At 45.8% G+C, this 16589-nt stretch overlaps 1 protein-coding gene across 1 annotated transcript in view; it reads left to right on the top strand.

The window, feature by feature from the left end:
* The first annotated feature begins 11977 nt into the window (after positions 1-11977).
* The window catches only part of LOC119449469 (corticotropin-releasing factor receptor 2), a 201015-nt gene continuing 196403 nt past the window's right edge, over positions 11978-16589 (top strand). The window contains exon 1 of the mRNA XM_037712643.2: positions 11978-12513. Within this exon, the coding sequence (XP_037568571.1) occupies positions 12306-12513 (208 nt within the window). The 5' untranslated portion in view covers positions 11978-12305. The remainder of the gene's footprint in view (positions 12514-16589) is intronic.

Here is a 16589-nt window from a genome sequence, read left to right on the forward strand (position 1 = left end):
AGAAACAGCGCAGAACATGTGGACAGTCAACTTTGAGAAGATGATACAGGTACTCTTGTATTGTGTGCGACAGCTGTCATCTTCTAATTATTTGTGTGTGTCCCGTCGCGCCACTTTCTTCCTTCTTCTTTTTTTCTTTTCAAATCAGGGATTAACACTAACTCTCATTGATTAACGCTACCTAGCACTGCTCTCGGTATTTCTACAACAAACCTTTGCGAGCTTCCTTTCTCGCATTTTCGCCACAATTAACGAGAATTAAAACTTCTACCATGAATCATTGTGCTGCTTGCGGAGGTCGGCAGAACCCACCTTCCTAAGCAAGTTTCATAAAACGTTGCAATAACGCACCTACAGAAACTCAGCTGCACTCGTATGCCCTTCAGTCCTTTAAACAGCGATTACCGTGCAGTCCGATAGCTGTTAAGACGTATGGGATACTTTGTATAGCGCACTACCGAGGGCCACTTAGCAGGCCTCGTAGCTATCACAATGCTGCGCGGTATTTAGCGCGTTGCGCGGCGCGCAAGTACGGTTGGCGTTGGAGTGCGCTGAAGTGTTTGCCCACCTTCCTTTCTTCTGGCGGCCGGGAAGTATGCATTAATCTAAGCTTCCGCGTCGGATGCAGATGTAATTTAGGGCGCGGCCACGCGTCGTGTGTCAGTAAAGTGGGCTAAGTCTATCAAGAGCGTGAGAAACGGGTTTGAGGTGTCAGTGTTGCGGCTTGCACCTTTTCCTGACAGAAGCGGCGAGCTTACATCGCATGGCCGCTGCGCTTCCGACTGCTGATGCATATGATTTATGATCGCTTGCGTGTCGGCCATTGTGCAGCGCGCGCTCTCTCGCGCACTAACGCTGTCTTCGTTTCTTTCTCTCCTATGTCCCTGCCTATGTTTTCACGTGCAGATTTAACAGAGCAGACCGGTGAAGGTGAGCGCTACAAGGCATGGGCTTGGCGCTTCGAAACACCAAAGCCTGCCTTATAATGTTCTTCCTGTTTTTAAAACTTGCAAAGTGCACTTTCTCATATTCTGTCAAGTGCCAAGTACAACGAAACTGGAAAGTTCTCTTGCTTTAATTTAAGCACTGCTTCTCGTATGGAAAGCTTTAGCAGCACAGCTGTGGCCTTTGTCTTAACGCAGACACCAAGCTTTCCAAAGTGCAGCAGCAAAAAAAAAAAAAAAAAAAAAAAAAAAAGAGAGGGAGGGAGGAGAGAGAGAGGGAGGGAGGAGAGAGAGAGAACAGCAACGCTGTATACGGTGTTGTTCTCTTCTTTTCTTAACGCCATTGCCGTTACCGGGTGCCGCTTGCAGGATCTGACAAGCCGGGAGAACAGCCCTTGAAAGATATCCGAGGAGCGAGGAACCACCGACCACGTTAGTACATTTTGTTACACTGTCATTCGATGGTTACGCTGTTACTGTACTTTTGCGTTCTTATTCCTGTTATGCTATGTAGCGTACGAAGTAAATTTACAATACAGTGACAGTCTTCAAGACTTTAACTTGCACAGTGTGCTTTGATGGGCGTGGTATAGAGGAGTGATCCAAGGTAATTCTGACTACACATGGTTATCTTGACTGCCTCCAAATCTAGGTATACACGAGTGCGTTTTCTCTCAGCGGCCCTCGTTGCAGTTCGGATGCCGCTGCAGGTAATCGAACCCATGACCTCGCGCTCGACACTAGAATGTAACAGCTACGAAGTACCCGGAAAAGATGGATGAACAAAAAAATAGAAAACAGAAGAAAATGACATAATCATATAATGGATACCTTTTCACCAGCTGTTTTAGCTTTTAATCTTTCAGAAGTCATCTCTTGATGGGGGTTTCTTTCGGCCGTTCTTTATCATTCATGCATCCCTATATCTCAGTGTCTAACCGTGCACCCTGACACAAAGAAACCCCGTTAATTCTCGTATCCAACTTTATTCTTACTGCTACGTGTAAATCAAACAAAATGAACGAGTAAGGTAAATTGACGCAAGTTTAGGGGACGTATTCTGAAACGTACCACTTCGGCGATATTTCGCTTTTCGCCTTCAGATGCGCGCTGATTGGCTGGTTGAGCAAAATTGAATGACGTCGGGTTCAACCAGCCAATCAGCTCATGCAATTTTGCTAAAACAGCCAATAAGCAAGCGCCTGAACCCGACAAGCGAAATATCGTCGACGTGGAACGGTTCAGAATACGTCTCTAGATCTATTGACCTCTCATTTTTGTCTAAATCCCCCCCTCCCTATATAGTTCTTTTGGTGTCAATGAATTGTTGCCTGAATAAACTTTAAACTCAAGAAGGAGACGGCAGACTGGAAGACGTGCAAATGACCTGATTTTCTGCGAAGAAAGGTTGAATGAGACCCGTAACTTCTTTTTTTTTCTTTGGGCAACTGGTCCTGCATTCTTACGCAGCTCATTAGCGCGCGCGACTAATGAGAGCCTCAACTAGGTACGACGTAGAATTGGCGCAGGATGATTGCGCTAATAATCTGGAAACGGAGTAGGTCCGGCCCGACCAGAGAGCATTGCCCTCAAATTACTGAGAGCACGAAATCGAAATATTTTATGCTTAAATAGCAACGCCTCTTTGATGTGCCCCGCGATAACAAAGTCTCGATTTCTAATGACGGCGTCAAGGCGCCATAATTTCGTATGGTTTGAACTTGGTGCACAGCTCCGCGAGCTCTAGGCTGCTAGTCTGACAGTATACAAAAATTCTAAACAAAGTAGGAAACAAGTGTGACATATGTACTCTCGCGCAAGTCTCGACCAATAACATACATTCACTATTTGTTTACATTATCTAAAGCATTAACATAACATTTTCTTTTCCTAATCTACTTTAATGTGTATGAATTCTTTGTTAATAAATATACAAAGTATGCAACATTCCTTTGCACCGTATAATCGCATATTCTATTCTTCTACGTTTTCGCTCGCTTTATATATCAAACTATCGTTCCCCCGTCCTGCTAAAAAGCGGAAAATTAATTGGAAAATTTTAAATTAATTTAGTTTTGGGTGGAGAGAGAACTCAGTCTGCCAGGGACAACCCGAGTAGATGACTTCTTTGCCGTTTTTATACATTATGAAATGCTATGGAATTTTTGTCTCTTACGTTTCAAAAAAGCTTAGTTAAATTTATGCAGCTAGTAACAAGAAATTCGTGTTTAAATCCATTCCGCCAACCGTGACCAACTGGCTGCTCTTTTGATTAGCAGTGAATACGTTCTCACTGCCTACTCTTGAGCTGTTTTGCGTCTGTTCTTGCCATTATCTTCCTGTTCTTCTTTCATGTGTCGGCTTTCATTCTGTTCACGTGACACCGATCATAAGAGTAAATACATCTACTAGGATTCGCGATCAACCGCGTCGGTGCGCACCGGACATCCTCAATGAAGGGGGTGCACTTTACCCGAGTAGCTTTTTCATGCGCCTTTGTGCACCGAGAAAATGAGCGCTGCCCCGCGGGGCAATCCAGATAAGCATTTCGGGAAGCGCGTCCGTTCCAGACCTCCCACAGCGCGGACGAGAGCTTTGCTGGTCGTTGCAGTTGACTAGCATTCCGATCGCAACTTCGCCATGGTTATCGATACAATTCGTAAAACCAACCGCGATCAAAAAAAAAAAAAAACAGCGAAGGTTAGCATGTTTATGAATGAATCTAGTCAAGAATTCTACCGGCTCATAGGGAACAAGCATTCACTGTGTTTACGGCTCCGCAGGATCCGTGAACACGACAAGCAACACGTATACGACGGCCTATAAGTCCCGTTGCCAGAATTTTATAATGAACCGCTGACTAATAACACTGTTAACAGTTTTCGTAGCTTCGTCAGGTTAGTCTATCTCGCCTGCTACACGTGTAAGAGTGGGAAAAAATAGTTTGATCCCCCTTTCATAGGCATTGGTCACAACACGAAAGTGAAACGTGCGTTCATAAATGTAGTTGTTGTTTTGTTTAACGTTAAGAAATACAAGACCATACATTTGCACAGTGTCTATTGGTACAGGGCCGGCAGGCCAGCCTGTGACGTGGTTGTACCCACGTTGACGCTCAGTGCCACATCTCCCCCTTTCCGACAACTAACTTTGACGACCGTCAGCAACCCTTTGGCAACCCTTTCGCTGAAGCAATTGATGCAACACCTGGACACACAGGATGGCAAATGCCGCGGTAAAGACGGCATCAACCCATGCCTTTGAATGTATATACCTTGGGGTTAGTCACGAGATGCACGTTGAGTATATTGTCCATCTATTCGACGAGCTTCGATATGTCGACAGTAAAGTAGGCTGCCACTATCATGGAACCAACCTTCCGCGGCAGCTTCGCTTGGCGTGCGGCGTTTGGTTGCCGAGCGGCTTCGCCGAAGGTAGGAGTATCTTGGTCCGGCTCGAAAGTGTCTTTAGCAGGCCTGGGCACGCACTGAGCTTCACGAATATGAGAGGCACAGTTCGTAGTGTGCGCCCGGTTCGCGCGAGTGCGTTGTGCTTCCCGCTGCCGTGTCTCTCGCTGGTAGAACGCGGTGAGTTTCACGATATTCGCCCGTTGACGTCGCTGCCTTTCTGCTGCGCTTAAGGAAGCAGTGTTGTTATTTGGCACCACTGTAGGCAAAGCAGTAGGCGGAAACTAGGTGTTTTAGGTGAATCCGACGCGGAAGAGAATTCATGTGGCGAAACTGGCAAAACTGCGTCATTACCGCATACCGTCACAGCACAGAGCTCGGTGAATGGCAAAGGGACGTCATTTCACGGGGTGCTAGAAAACTAGCCTGCTCTTTTCGTGACGTCATTTCCGTGATGTACGTGCACGCAAAAATTCTTGGTGGAGCCGGGCATGAAGCACTTTCTAGCTAAAACAGGATATTGCTGTCAACACGCGGACGCGTGCCGTTTTCGTTGAATGCTCGCCATTTTGCACCTCCAAGGCGGTGATGGGGAGACGCTCTACTCTCTCGCGTCCTCTGTTGTTTTATATTCATGGCTCTCGTGTCTGACGGAGTCCGGCTTTTCCGTATAGCACACACGCAGTGGAGGGAGTTGGTGTCGTAGTGGTGCCGTCGTCGGACGCGCTTCCGTTCATGGCACCACACTCGTGAACATGTTTACGAGTGCTTCGACAAATCCGCATACTAACCATCATTTCCATGGTAGCTGAATGATTGTAGTGCCACAGTTCCCACTTGCAATTTTTGCAAGAAACTCTAAGTTGCAGAGTACGTACACAATAACACAAAGTCATCCCCACCTTCACAGGACACTGCACGAGATACAAACTGCATAACTCAACGCCAAGCCGCAGATCACAGTACTAGCGGCACACAGCACTGTCTACCTCCAAGCTTTCAGAGAATGCACGACAAATGAACGAACGAGTGACCCCAGTGGCTAAGGAGTAACCGTGACGACCTGTAAAACCTGCCTAGCGATACTGTGAGCACCGTATGTGACTTCTAATCATCATATAATCATCAGCGCACGTCGCGTCTCGATGGGAATGAAGTATACAACCTGGATCTTTCAAGTGCGTTAATCATTGAGGAACTCATTTTAGTACGTTTTTTTTTTTGCGGTTTTGTGAACTCTATGTCACGCGTCACTAAATTAATGTATTTTCTCAATCAGAGCATAGTTGTAGCCGCGGCACCTGTGACAGGTGTGAATGTCGCCCGTACATCATTTTAAGCAAAAGAAAAAAAAAGGAAAAGACAATAAATTTTATAGTGAAAACATAAAATTCGACGACTGCACGTTGCTTTTGGACGCTGCTGTCATCATACGATACCTAGTATACGGAGTGCTCATCGAACTCTCTACGTATAGCAAACTGTCAGGCCCCGTTAGCGCGCGCAGGGACACAAGGTCCTGATTGCTGAAAGGGACGCGAGAAGTCAGTCTTCTTTTCGAGGAAATCCTTATTGCAGAAAAGCGAGTCCGGTTTACATAATAACAGCGATAGCTTTTAATGGGCTCTTTACTGGTTCGAAATGGGGCAAGACAACGTTGAGCTGGGACAAAATCAGCCGCCCAGATTGGTGGAAGGGCGCGTTGGCCTGGCAGTGTTCGTGCATGGTGATCACTGAATGAATAAGAGATCATCATAAGGCCGTCGCGGGTTCACGTAAATTGTTCCACCGATAAATGTGAATGTACTGTGGCGGGCTGCGTTTTCTTTCCCCTTTGTTTGTCCTAAGTTGCAAACCTATGCACGCACGCGTGCGCAGACAGATTTTCAGGGCAGCGCAAGGAGTCGAGGGTATCTTTATCTGTTATCTGTGAGGCCACATGGGAAATCATACCTGTAAAAGCGTTGTCGAAGCCCCGTATTCTCATGAAACAATAATTTCATTCAAAAAAGGCGAAATTCAGTGGTGGGTGCTTTTACTCCCTCCTCCTTCTTTCTTTCATTTGCCTTCCTTTTTAGCAAATGGTGCCTGTAAATTTAGGCTGTAAAAAGCGTGAATTCACCTGCAAAAAATTAAAAAAGAAAAGTTGAAAGCTTTAGGCGGCAGTTGCGACGTGACGTTGTGTGAATTTTCTCACTACATGAAAACCTAATGCGCCACCACGCTTGATGTGGCTTTTCAGCCGTTTACCTGAACGCCAGTTGCGGCATTCGCAACCCATGCCGGGGCGTCGGGCTGCTGTGCGTCGGCGGCCATTGCGTCTGCGGGCCAGACTACGAGGTCCAAGGCGAACTGTGCGGCCTCAAGAAAAACGTGCTTACCGAGGTTACCGAAGTGACTGTGCTGCCGGCTTCTACGCCTGGCGGGCAGAGCCGCTCCGTGCACCCCCCAGACCCACGGAAAGGCGTCCACAAGTAAGATAGCGGCCATAGAGAGCTCTTTTAGAGGAACCTTTTTCTAAAGCCCAGCTGCTGCTGCCCTATTGAAAAATGCGGAAAACACAGAACTGATATCATTGGACACCCGTTTAATGGTTCTGAACGACATCCTTCGCATTTGAGGGAATACGTTGAATGGGCAGACAGACAGACATTGAGTTGACTTGATTTGACTTGAATTGATTTGACTGACTGACTGACCGATGAATTGATTTATTGATCAATCGATCAATCAATTAATTGATTGATTGATTGTTTAGCACTCCAAAAAACACACGGGATATAAAAGATGCCGTGTTGACGAGGTTCTTGATTATTTTTTAATTATGCGGTTCTCAAAGAATCACTAAAGAGAAACAATCAGTTCTTAATGATATAGTATTTCTAAGACTCTACATTCATTATTTTTAGGTATTGGGCGATTAAACTTATAGAAAATTAATATCAAAGTTTCCCTTTTCTTAATTTCTCGCCGTAACCCCAGTTCCGGTACGTCAGTGTAACGACAAAGGTTTAAGAGTAATGTTTCCTATTTAAGTCGTTTTGCGCTCTAGAAGTTAATTGAAAGTTTCTAAGTTCAGTATCTGCTTGTTTTAGAATACAGTGCAGGCCACCTTTACAATAATAATAATAATAATAATAATAATAATAATAATAATAATAATAATAATAATAATAATAATAATAATAATAATAATAATAAAATCACCGCCCAAGTACTCCGTACTGATGGTTAACCAGCGAAGCTGGAACGTGCGGCCCCGGTGTTTAGCAGTGGGTTAATCCCGACGCTTTATTGAAGCGTTTCTCAATTATTGGTTACATGCTTGTGTTTCTAGTGGAACGCAAGCGCCAATGGCGGGCGGATGCTGCTAACCACGACGCCGAGCTAACTCGAGATATCGAACGCATGCGAGCGACAAAGGCGAGCCAAAGAGGTGGCCGCGTGCATAAAGTCACCATCGCGATTGGGCTTTATACAGAACGTCCCTGCGATGGTGACGTAAACGGCAAAACTTCGCCTGGAGTGTCCAAAACGGTAATAACACGGTTGAAGATGCCCGGTTAGTAAGCAGCAAAAAGAGGACACTCCAGGCGTTGCGGGCAGAGCAGCGTCAAGGTGCCAATGGCGGGAACGCGTCCAACGGGGCCAACGCCCGCTTTTGGTGGGAGTTTCTCGAGCGGCACTTTGGCTACGGCTTCGACGAAACGTCCACGTTGAAATCGCGAAGTGGAACGCAAGCGCCAATGGCGAGCGGACGCTGCTAACCACGACGCCGAGCTAACTCGAGACAATGCCTCCTTTTTTAGGAGGCATTGCTCGAGATATCGAACGCGTGGGACAACGGCGAGCCAAGGAGGTGGCGTTGCGCACAGAGCAGGCGCACGTGCTTGGGTACGACGCAGAGAACGACGTCACTAACGGCGCTGCCAATGGCGCGCGCGCTTGGGTGCGACGTAGAGAACGACGTAACTGACGGCGCAGCCAATGGAGACGTTTAGCGAAACATGAGACGAACGGTTTTTCATTTCGCCTAGCCATATTTCGCTGTAATAATAATAACCAGGCCAGAGCAGGCGCCTTTGAAACCCATGACGTCACGCAGAGCTGCATGGTGCGAAATGTTCCAAGGCGGCGTAGCCTCCAGTCTTTTCTGGCTTGCCAAGCCTTCTTCACAATAAGAGTATAGTGCGCTGCAAAACTCTCACCGCGATGTGCCAGCGCATTTTTCTTAGCCATAGGATTTAAATTTACAGCAGTGAAATGATGTGATTGCACCTGCGCTTTGGGCCCGTTCTCTTCAATAGTCCTGCAGCACGACTGCTGGTGACTGACAAATTACATTTGAACATTATTCAATACAATGCCTCCACCGCAGCTGCAGCGTAGGGGTCAGCCGCGAGATCATGGTAACAAAACGAAGGCAATGCGTGAACTCTCAACCGAAAGATCAATTATGCAGCGAGGCTTACTGCTGAAGCAACCGAACGAGAGCATAGTTCCAGAACGTGAAGCCTAAACACCATGAGGCCGCATGTGACCTGCTCGCACTTCTTCATAGAACCTGCGTAATTTTGAAATGTGAGATTTGCATGTGGTGAAAGATGCTGTTCTGCCAATCCTCCGGGACAGCAACGTTCTGTCTGTGACAAAAACATTCGGCTTAGTAGTCCTATGAGAAATGTGTATTATTTTAAATAAGCCAATGCGAGCCGATTTTCCGTTACTGTGAGATTGCTCATGAGTACCTACACTGTCTAACTTACAGACGTTCATGCGCGTGCGCACCTCAGTATACTTAGCGCGGAATGTTTCTAGCATGAACACCAAATATTCCGAGCCTGGTTTTGCCCCTTCACCTTCAGATCTAGTTTACTCTTTTTGCTGCTTACTAACCGGGCATCTTCAACCGTGTTATTACCGTTTTGGACACTCCAGGCGAAGTTTTGCCGTTTACGTCACCATCGCAGGGACGTTCTGTATAAAGCCCAATCGCGATAAGGATTATCGGCCCACGCACCGTATTCGTCAGGTGCGACGGCAAGTGTATGAGGGCGTGCCCAGAAGGATGGTGACTTTATGCACGCTGCCTTCTCCCTCCTTTTTTTTTTTCCTCTTTATATTCCCATCTCCTTCCATAAGCGCTGAGCCGTGCTCCCTAAAGGTTTGTAGAAAATAGTGCGTCTTCCTCTACACAACCACTTCCTCTCTCTCTCGTTCCCGCGCGCCCGGTGTTGGAAGTCACGTGGTGGAGTGCGCGTCTCTTCCTAGCCCGACCCACCATTCGCATGATTGTCCGCGCGGCTGGGCGCACACGCGGCACCCACGGGGTATGTTGGAGGTCACCTGCGGCGTTTGCCAGAGCCGATAAGGGCGAGCAGAGATGGCTTCGTGCGCGCTGTCTTCCCGCGCGCCTAGTGTTGGAGGTCGCGCAATCTCAAGTTTCGGAAGCGCGTGAAGCGAGCGGCAGCATGAAGCCTTCGCTCCCCGCTGCTGGCGCTCCTTATCACGCTATCGTTGTGACGGAGAGAGCTTACGACAATTCAGAAATGTATGAACTGTAACTAAGCGCGAATGCGCGCCTTTCTTTTAATTTAGGGCTTTCAGCATTCCTAAAAATGCACCAACAGGAGGATCGTTCATTTTATGTCCCGCAAACGGCAAACAACTTTCACTTCCGCTTTCTTTTTCACGTAGGGATCGCTAAACATGCTCCATTTATGCGTGCTAGAAAAGCATCAAGGATTAATTTTTTCATGTAAAGTGCTCTTGAATATTTACGTGCCTGTGTCAATGTATGCAAGTGAATTTCCTCAACGGCCCTTAAAAATATATCTCTAGCGTATCTGAAGACAGGCACACATATGTGCGCACACATGCCCATACAAACACCACGCACACGCGCGCAAACACACATGAACACGTGCACACAAACACAGTGCGCACACACATGCTTTCGGAGAAAGAGCAGAAGGTCATGTAGGAAGCTAACATTTTTCTCAAATTTCATTTTCGCAATGCCTGCTACTGCTGATACAGACAAAAGCTGTGGCATAATTATCAGTTGGTTTATTTAAATGGGTATATAGATTGAGGGAATTATTTGTTGACTTGGTACTTTACAATTTAGACACACTAATTTTACAGTCAGACACTTTTGGCAAGAGTTGCAGGTCGCACGCATATTCCAAGATTTCAGAGGCATAGTTTTGAAGTTGTTCTTCAAAGAAATGCCGCTTGCGTACTTTTGGCTCTGATGCAGGCGACACTCATTGAACAAGCAATCGGTTCGCCGGCAGACCACGTCGACTAAGGAAGAGTTTACTTTTGTCTTCGCAACTTTCGAATACGAGGACCACGTCCGCAAGCAGGTCGCACCAACACGTCGCACTGCCGTGGCCCGGGACGAGGCCACTCGTCGCTTGCTTCGAAGACGCCCCACTAAAAAGAGCGTGCGCAAAAGATTCGAAACGATTAATTAGCGAGAGAATTAGCCTTATCCACTTAGGAGTGGTGTCCAAGCATAACAGTGGGCAGTAGTTGCTGTGTTTATTATAACGAAGCAGTAATAAAGTTTCACAAGTGCTCTATAAGTATAAGTGATTATTTCTTGGACGCTGCTTGCCTTACACATGGCTCGAGTTGAATAGGCCAGCAGAGATTTCTCTCGGCGAGCCTTACAGGGTTTGACCCAATCAGATCGATCGATTGGCTGTACAGTGAGACATTGGAGGACGCGATGAATACAGTACACAGCGCTGATGTTATTTGTTGCTTTGTATGGAAGTGTACTTTATTTGCCTTAGCTGCAGTATTGCTGTTTGCACCGGTGGACGCTTCTGATTGCATTTTTGTAATGCTGGTCTCTATGAGGGTAAAGGGTTGTCAGCGCTGACTGCTTCCCGCCGTTTTGGGGCTGAATATCCAGCTTGACGCGGGTAACAGAGAAACATAAATGCTACCGCGGGAGTGCTGTTCGAAACAAAGAGCCGTGGCAGCCATTCTTTCCGCAAAACAGGAAATGAACGGTGGTGTTTGGGCAAACTCGGAATAATGTTTTACTGAGTTTTGCTTGCGGGCGATAGCTAGCGAAAAACAAGATGACGCCAGTCCAACGGACAGGGTGGCACACAGAGCTGACAAAACATGTAGCGTCGTGCTGCTCTGATTATCTCCGCAATCTCATCCTCTAGCATTGTCGAAGAAAAAAATATACTAAAACCTCTGGCCCCGATGCACTACGTGTACGTACGTCTAGGGACGACCAGGAAAACTACAAAACATCGTTTGAGAGATTACCGCCAGGTAGGCGCGTCCCAGCAATTTTCTCCCGCGCTTATTCGGCAGGTGGCTTTCCCCCGTCAAGCTTCCATGCGCTCCACCACAACCGCGTGAGCATCAGCGACGCGGCAGTAGCGAATTTTCCTCGCCCCACCCCCTCTCTCTTTTTTTTTTTTTTTCGTCGCACCTCCGGGGATCGTGTGGGCGAAGTGCTGAACGAACGAACACCGTCCAAGAGCGTCCGGCCGCGCAGCAAAAGTAAGCAAGAAGTGCAGCGGAGAAAAAAAAAAAAAAAGAATGCGACGCGCTCATTGGACGCTGAGCGCTGTCACGTGGTAGTTCACGTGACCCCGCAAGCCGCGCGGCGGGCGCCCGTGCGCGCGACCAACGCGGAGTTTAACTCTTGCGCGCGGGTTAGAACCCGCACCGTTAGAGCCCGGCGTGGAACCGCGCAGAGAGCTGGTTCTGGCGTGCGCCTCCGATGCGCCGGTGTCGCCTTCACTGCTAGAGCCTCGTTGTGCGCCGCTGATTGACACCTGGTGACGTTTGCGCATCTGCTATTAACCGAAGAACAGCATTTGCCAGTTGAGACGAATTACTTTTTTTTATCCACAAGTGTTCCTTGTATTGTTAGGGCTAAATTGGCTTCAGGCCGAACGACGAGGTGAGAGTCATGGTGAGATTGATGAAGATACCTGACGACTTTGACTTTTCCACTTCCGGCTTGCGTGATGCGGGACTGGGTGCCGACGTGACCACTGCAAGTACTGCTGCTGCGTCACCGCCGACGCAGCTCTTGTGGGACGTGGCTACGACGATAGTTCACTACCAACTGACCGAGGACGAATGCGCCCGGCTACAGAAGGATGAGAACGCTGAAGGTAGGAATTTTGTTAAGCGGGAGTTCGTCACGTTTTTTTTTTTTTTTTTGACTACTTGGTCGAGGCAGTGTAGTATGCCACCGCTTTGATTAACAGGCCCTGTGACGTTTGTTCGATAACTAGACATAAATCGGAAGATGCTGCTATATTACTTTGCACGACAATCTTCAGGTTCCTCAGACTTGAAAAGTGCAAACAACGAACTTTCTCATTTTCAGGTAGTGGACGCTCTTCTTCGAGATAACATATTTTTTTTCATGGACATTATACATATTTACGCAATTTTCTTGCTTTTTTGTGTCGTCTTGTTATGAACAATTTGGCTTGATTTGCTTCTATTTCTCTCGTTCTAGTTTAAATGAACATTTTATATTTTTGTGGTGACGTCGATGAGTAATAATAATAATAATAATAATAATAATAATAATAATAATAATAATAATAATAATAATAATAATAATAATAATAATAATAATAATAATAATAATAAAACGCACTGGATGCAGAAAGAAAGCCTTTTCTTTTATTATGCGTAATCTTATTGATGACAGTTAGTTGTGGGTTGATTGAATATATTTCTTCGGACTTCCAGAGAAACGCATTGTAACATAAATGCTGCACGCGTCAGATGAAACCTGCTATTTCTCTGTAGATTTAAGAAGTGTTTTCTGCGCTTTCATCAAATTGCAGAATGACATGTTTTGCACTCCAAACCGTGTTCATGTTTCTTGCAACTTGTTTCCTAGATCCTTAATATCTGAGGAAAATTTTTACCACTGACAATATGCGTCTTTTGTAGTCCAATTGTTGCTAGTCCTTGTCATGCGATCAAAACATCATGGCGCGCTAAGCATTTCTACTTTCGGTTGTAAGTTTAAAGAGCACAACAGAGGTGAGAGGACTTTCGTGCTCATATTTCTGTTGTGACTCACAACATATAATGTTGTGAGAATGACATTTTAACATCGAGAATTTTATCAAAGCTACCGTAATTATGATGCAAATTAAGCAACATCTCAGGCGATATCGGAATAATTGGCAACTCAGTTCAAACGAGCTAGCCCACCTCATAAAGCGCCGAGCAGTTAAGTGGTTTGCGAAATATGTGGGCATCGACTGCAAGCAATTATGTCGTTTCGTAGATAGCATGATGTTCTCCAAGTCAACAGCCAGCATGAAACGAAAAAAAAGAGGGGGCAAACAGAAAACGCTGGGATCTGTAGGGTGTCCATAATACCTAATTATTAAAAAGTGAAGAGTCAAGCAGCACCCTGTTTATTTCCTAGTTTCGCTTTACAAAACGACCGATCTTAGCGTTGTACTCTATCCCACGACCAATCGAGATAAAGATCATGCCAGTTCATATTTTCTTTCTTTTTTATCTTTCAAGGCAAACCATACCAAGAAAACTGCTTGAAAAGAATCTACAGAGTAGGATGAAACTGTGCTAGTCCTTGGTCGCTTTTGTATGGCATGGAAAGGTCTTCTTTCTTTCACCCGTGCTCCCAATTATTTTTTCACTACTACTTTATAGATTGCATGCACGTATTTTGTTTGGTCCTCGGATGCGGTGCACTCACGTTTTACATCGATATGTTTAATAGGAACATTGCAGCTACATTGGCGGCGTTTCCGCAGGCCGTTGTTCTAGTCACTCCGCGATAATGATAGCATTCGTGTTGTCATGACAACAATAAAAATCAAGGAAATGGCGCACTACAACGGTGCCGAACCTAGTCCTACGGGATAATGCGACAACTACTTCATCCGTGGTTTGAACTGTGCCCCACCTGCGTTAGTTGCGGGAGGTGAAAGCTAAAACAAAGCACAGAATTGAATAAATGGAAACCATACATTATACCGGCCCTAGTATCTTTAGTTCGGAAAAAGTATACGCCAACAACGCTAGCACCACCAAATATAGAATTTCATAGTGCAAGTTATTATGAAACTCTAGAACGCCGCCTCGACATCGACAAAGCGCAAGCTTTGAGAGTGGCATTGGCTCACGGAGCTGCAATTACGGTACGTACGGCGGTGCACATGTTCACGATAACACAACGCCCAGTAAATCGACAAGTAAAACCCGCTGTGGATGCCTTCCGCAACCTATGTGGTTGGCCAGCATCAAAATGCAGCGGTCCACGGGCGCTGCGCTACAGATGGCGAGTGTGGCTCTTAATAAACTTCATTCTATAGATGGCGTGGGTCTTGTGTTCCTCTTTTCGTGCTGCCATGCTTTTACTCTGTTTATTCCAAGAATTCCTCCATTCTGACTAGCCCAACACCCTACCTTACGGCAAAGACGTGTGCACCTACATTTGCCGAAACGTTGTCTCCATTCTTTTTTTCGGCCAGTAACGACTACTCGATCTTCATATTTCTGCAAACCCTTTGTCTTGTTCCAGTTCCGACAATTTAAGGCACATTGCGTGCATAAAATTGCGCTGGATATCATAGTCACTACTTAGCCGCTTTGCGCGGGACTATACTAACTTATATGCTTCACTTAAAAAAATAAAACATAGCATGATTTCTTTATTTCCTGTTCATTTAAAGAAAAGCTCAGTTTGCACTACTACTGCTATGCGAATAACACCACTGAGGAAGACGCAAAAAAAGGACATCCGCATATAACGTAATGCCAATAATCCAATCCCGAATCCGTGCTTTAATTGAAGGCCATCTAGTCTTCCCTGTTCTGCTTGTGTTAATCACAGACGGCAAAGAGCGCAAGCCAGGGGTCTTTTTTTGTTGTTGGTATTGCTCCGTCTGGAGAAATGCTGGTGGGAATAAAGCGACCTCGCCAAAGGAATGGTGTTCAGTGCCGAGGGACTGCGTCACGGAACTGATTAACACTCGGAGCCCTTCTTCGTCACATACCTCTGCGCAGATGGAAGTCGCCGTTCCGTGATTAGACAGACTCCATTGGAAAGCAGCAATAGAAAAAAGGAAAAACTTAAGGCATAGACGTGACATAGAAAACGCTGGAAGTACTTCCGTAACACAGCGTAAGGAGACTTGATTGCAGCAGTCTGTGAGGCCGGCCGGAAATTATTGCGAACGAAATTCAGCAAGGGCACTATATTATCGGCTGCGATGCTGGAAAACATTGTAATAGTGGATGTTTCGCATTTCTTTAGCATAATTTCGGCGTTTATGTTTGTTTATGCTTTGCAAAAAGACATGATATTAATGCATGGATAAGAAAAAAATCCACTGAGATAATGTTTCGATTAATGTTCCGAAAACAAAGCACACACACAAAAAAAAAATGTGATGAGAGTCGGAGTATTCCTTTCCGCTCAATAAGCTATGGTTGTGGTGATTTTATGAACGTATAATTTAAGAGTCAGGCTAAAATTTGCCGTCAGCCTGTGGTGCCGCCTGGCAGTTATTGCGAACAACGTTCAGCAACGAATACTTTTTTTTTATGTGGGTCCTTTTCCTTTTCAGCTTCCTTCTTCGTTTTGTAAAGCGCTCTGACGCTTTCATATTTCATTTCATTAGCATTTTTTTCTGCTTTCCTGTAGTTCCTGCGTTATGTGGATAAAATAGTACCACATTAGATGTGATGCGTCAAGTAAAGTGATGCTTTAATTCAAGGTTGAGGGCAAAAATAAGTCTCACAGAGCGTGAGTGCTTTTCGTAGCTCAATAATTAAACTACGGATGTGATGACACTCTGACTGTGTAACTGACAGTTACTTGATGTAAAAACATAATCTGCTTTTGTATACGCCGTCATGTAAGGCGTGATGTGAAGCCGGTGGCCGCCAGATTTATTGAGATCGTGGGTACACTGAATCCACGCATTCGCGTAGCAGAGCGACACGAAGTTTCAGCTTCCGGATCCAACGTGAGCAATTGTATGGACTTATGACAAGGCTGTACGTCATTTACGTTGATTGTAAACAATACAACCTTTTATTATCGAGCGTAATTCTCGTGTGAAACGCATGCACCCAAATAAAAACAGTCGTTTTTACAGTACATCGAGCTGATGAAATTCAAGAGGCCTTTACTTAACGAGTTAGGGGTGGTTTCACGAAATGTCTGCCCAGTTAAACTTCTTGG

The sequence above is a fragment of the Dermacentor silvarum genome, chromosome 4 (genome assembly GCF_013339745.2).
Source record: "Dermacentor silvarum isolate Dsil-2018 chromosome 4, BIME_Dsil_1.4, whole genome shotgun sequence".
Classification (NCBI taxonomy): Eukaryota; Metazoa; Arthropoda; class Arachnida; order Ixodida; family Ixodidae; genus Dermacentor; species Dermacentor silvarum.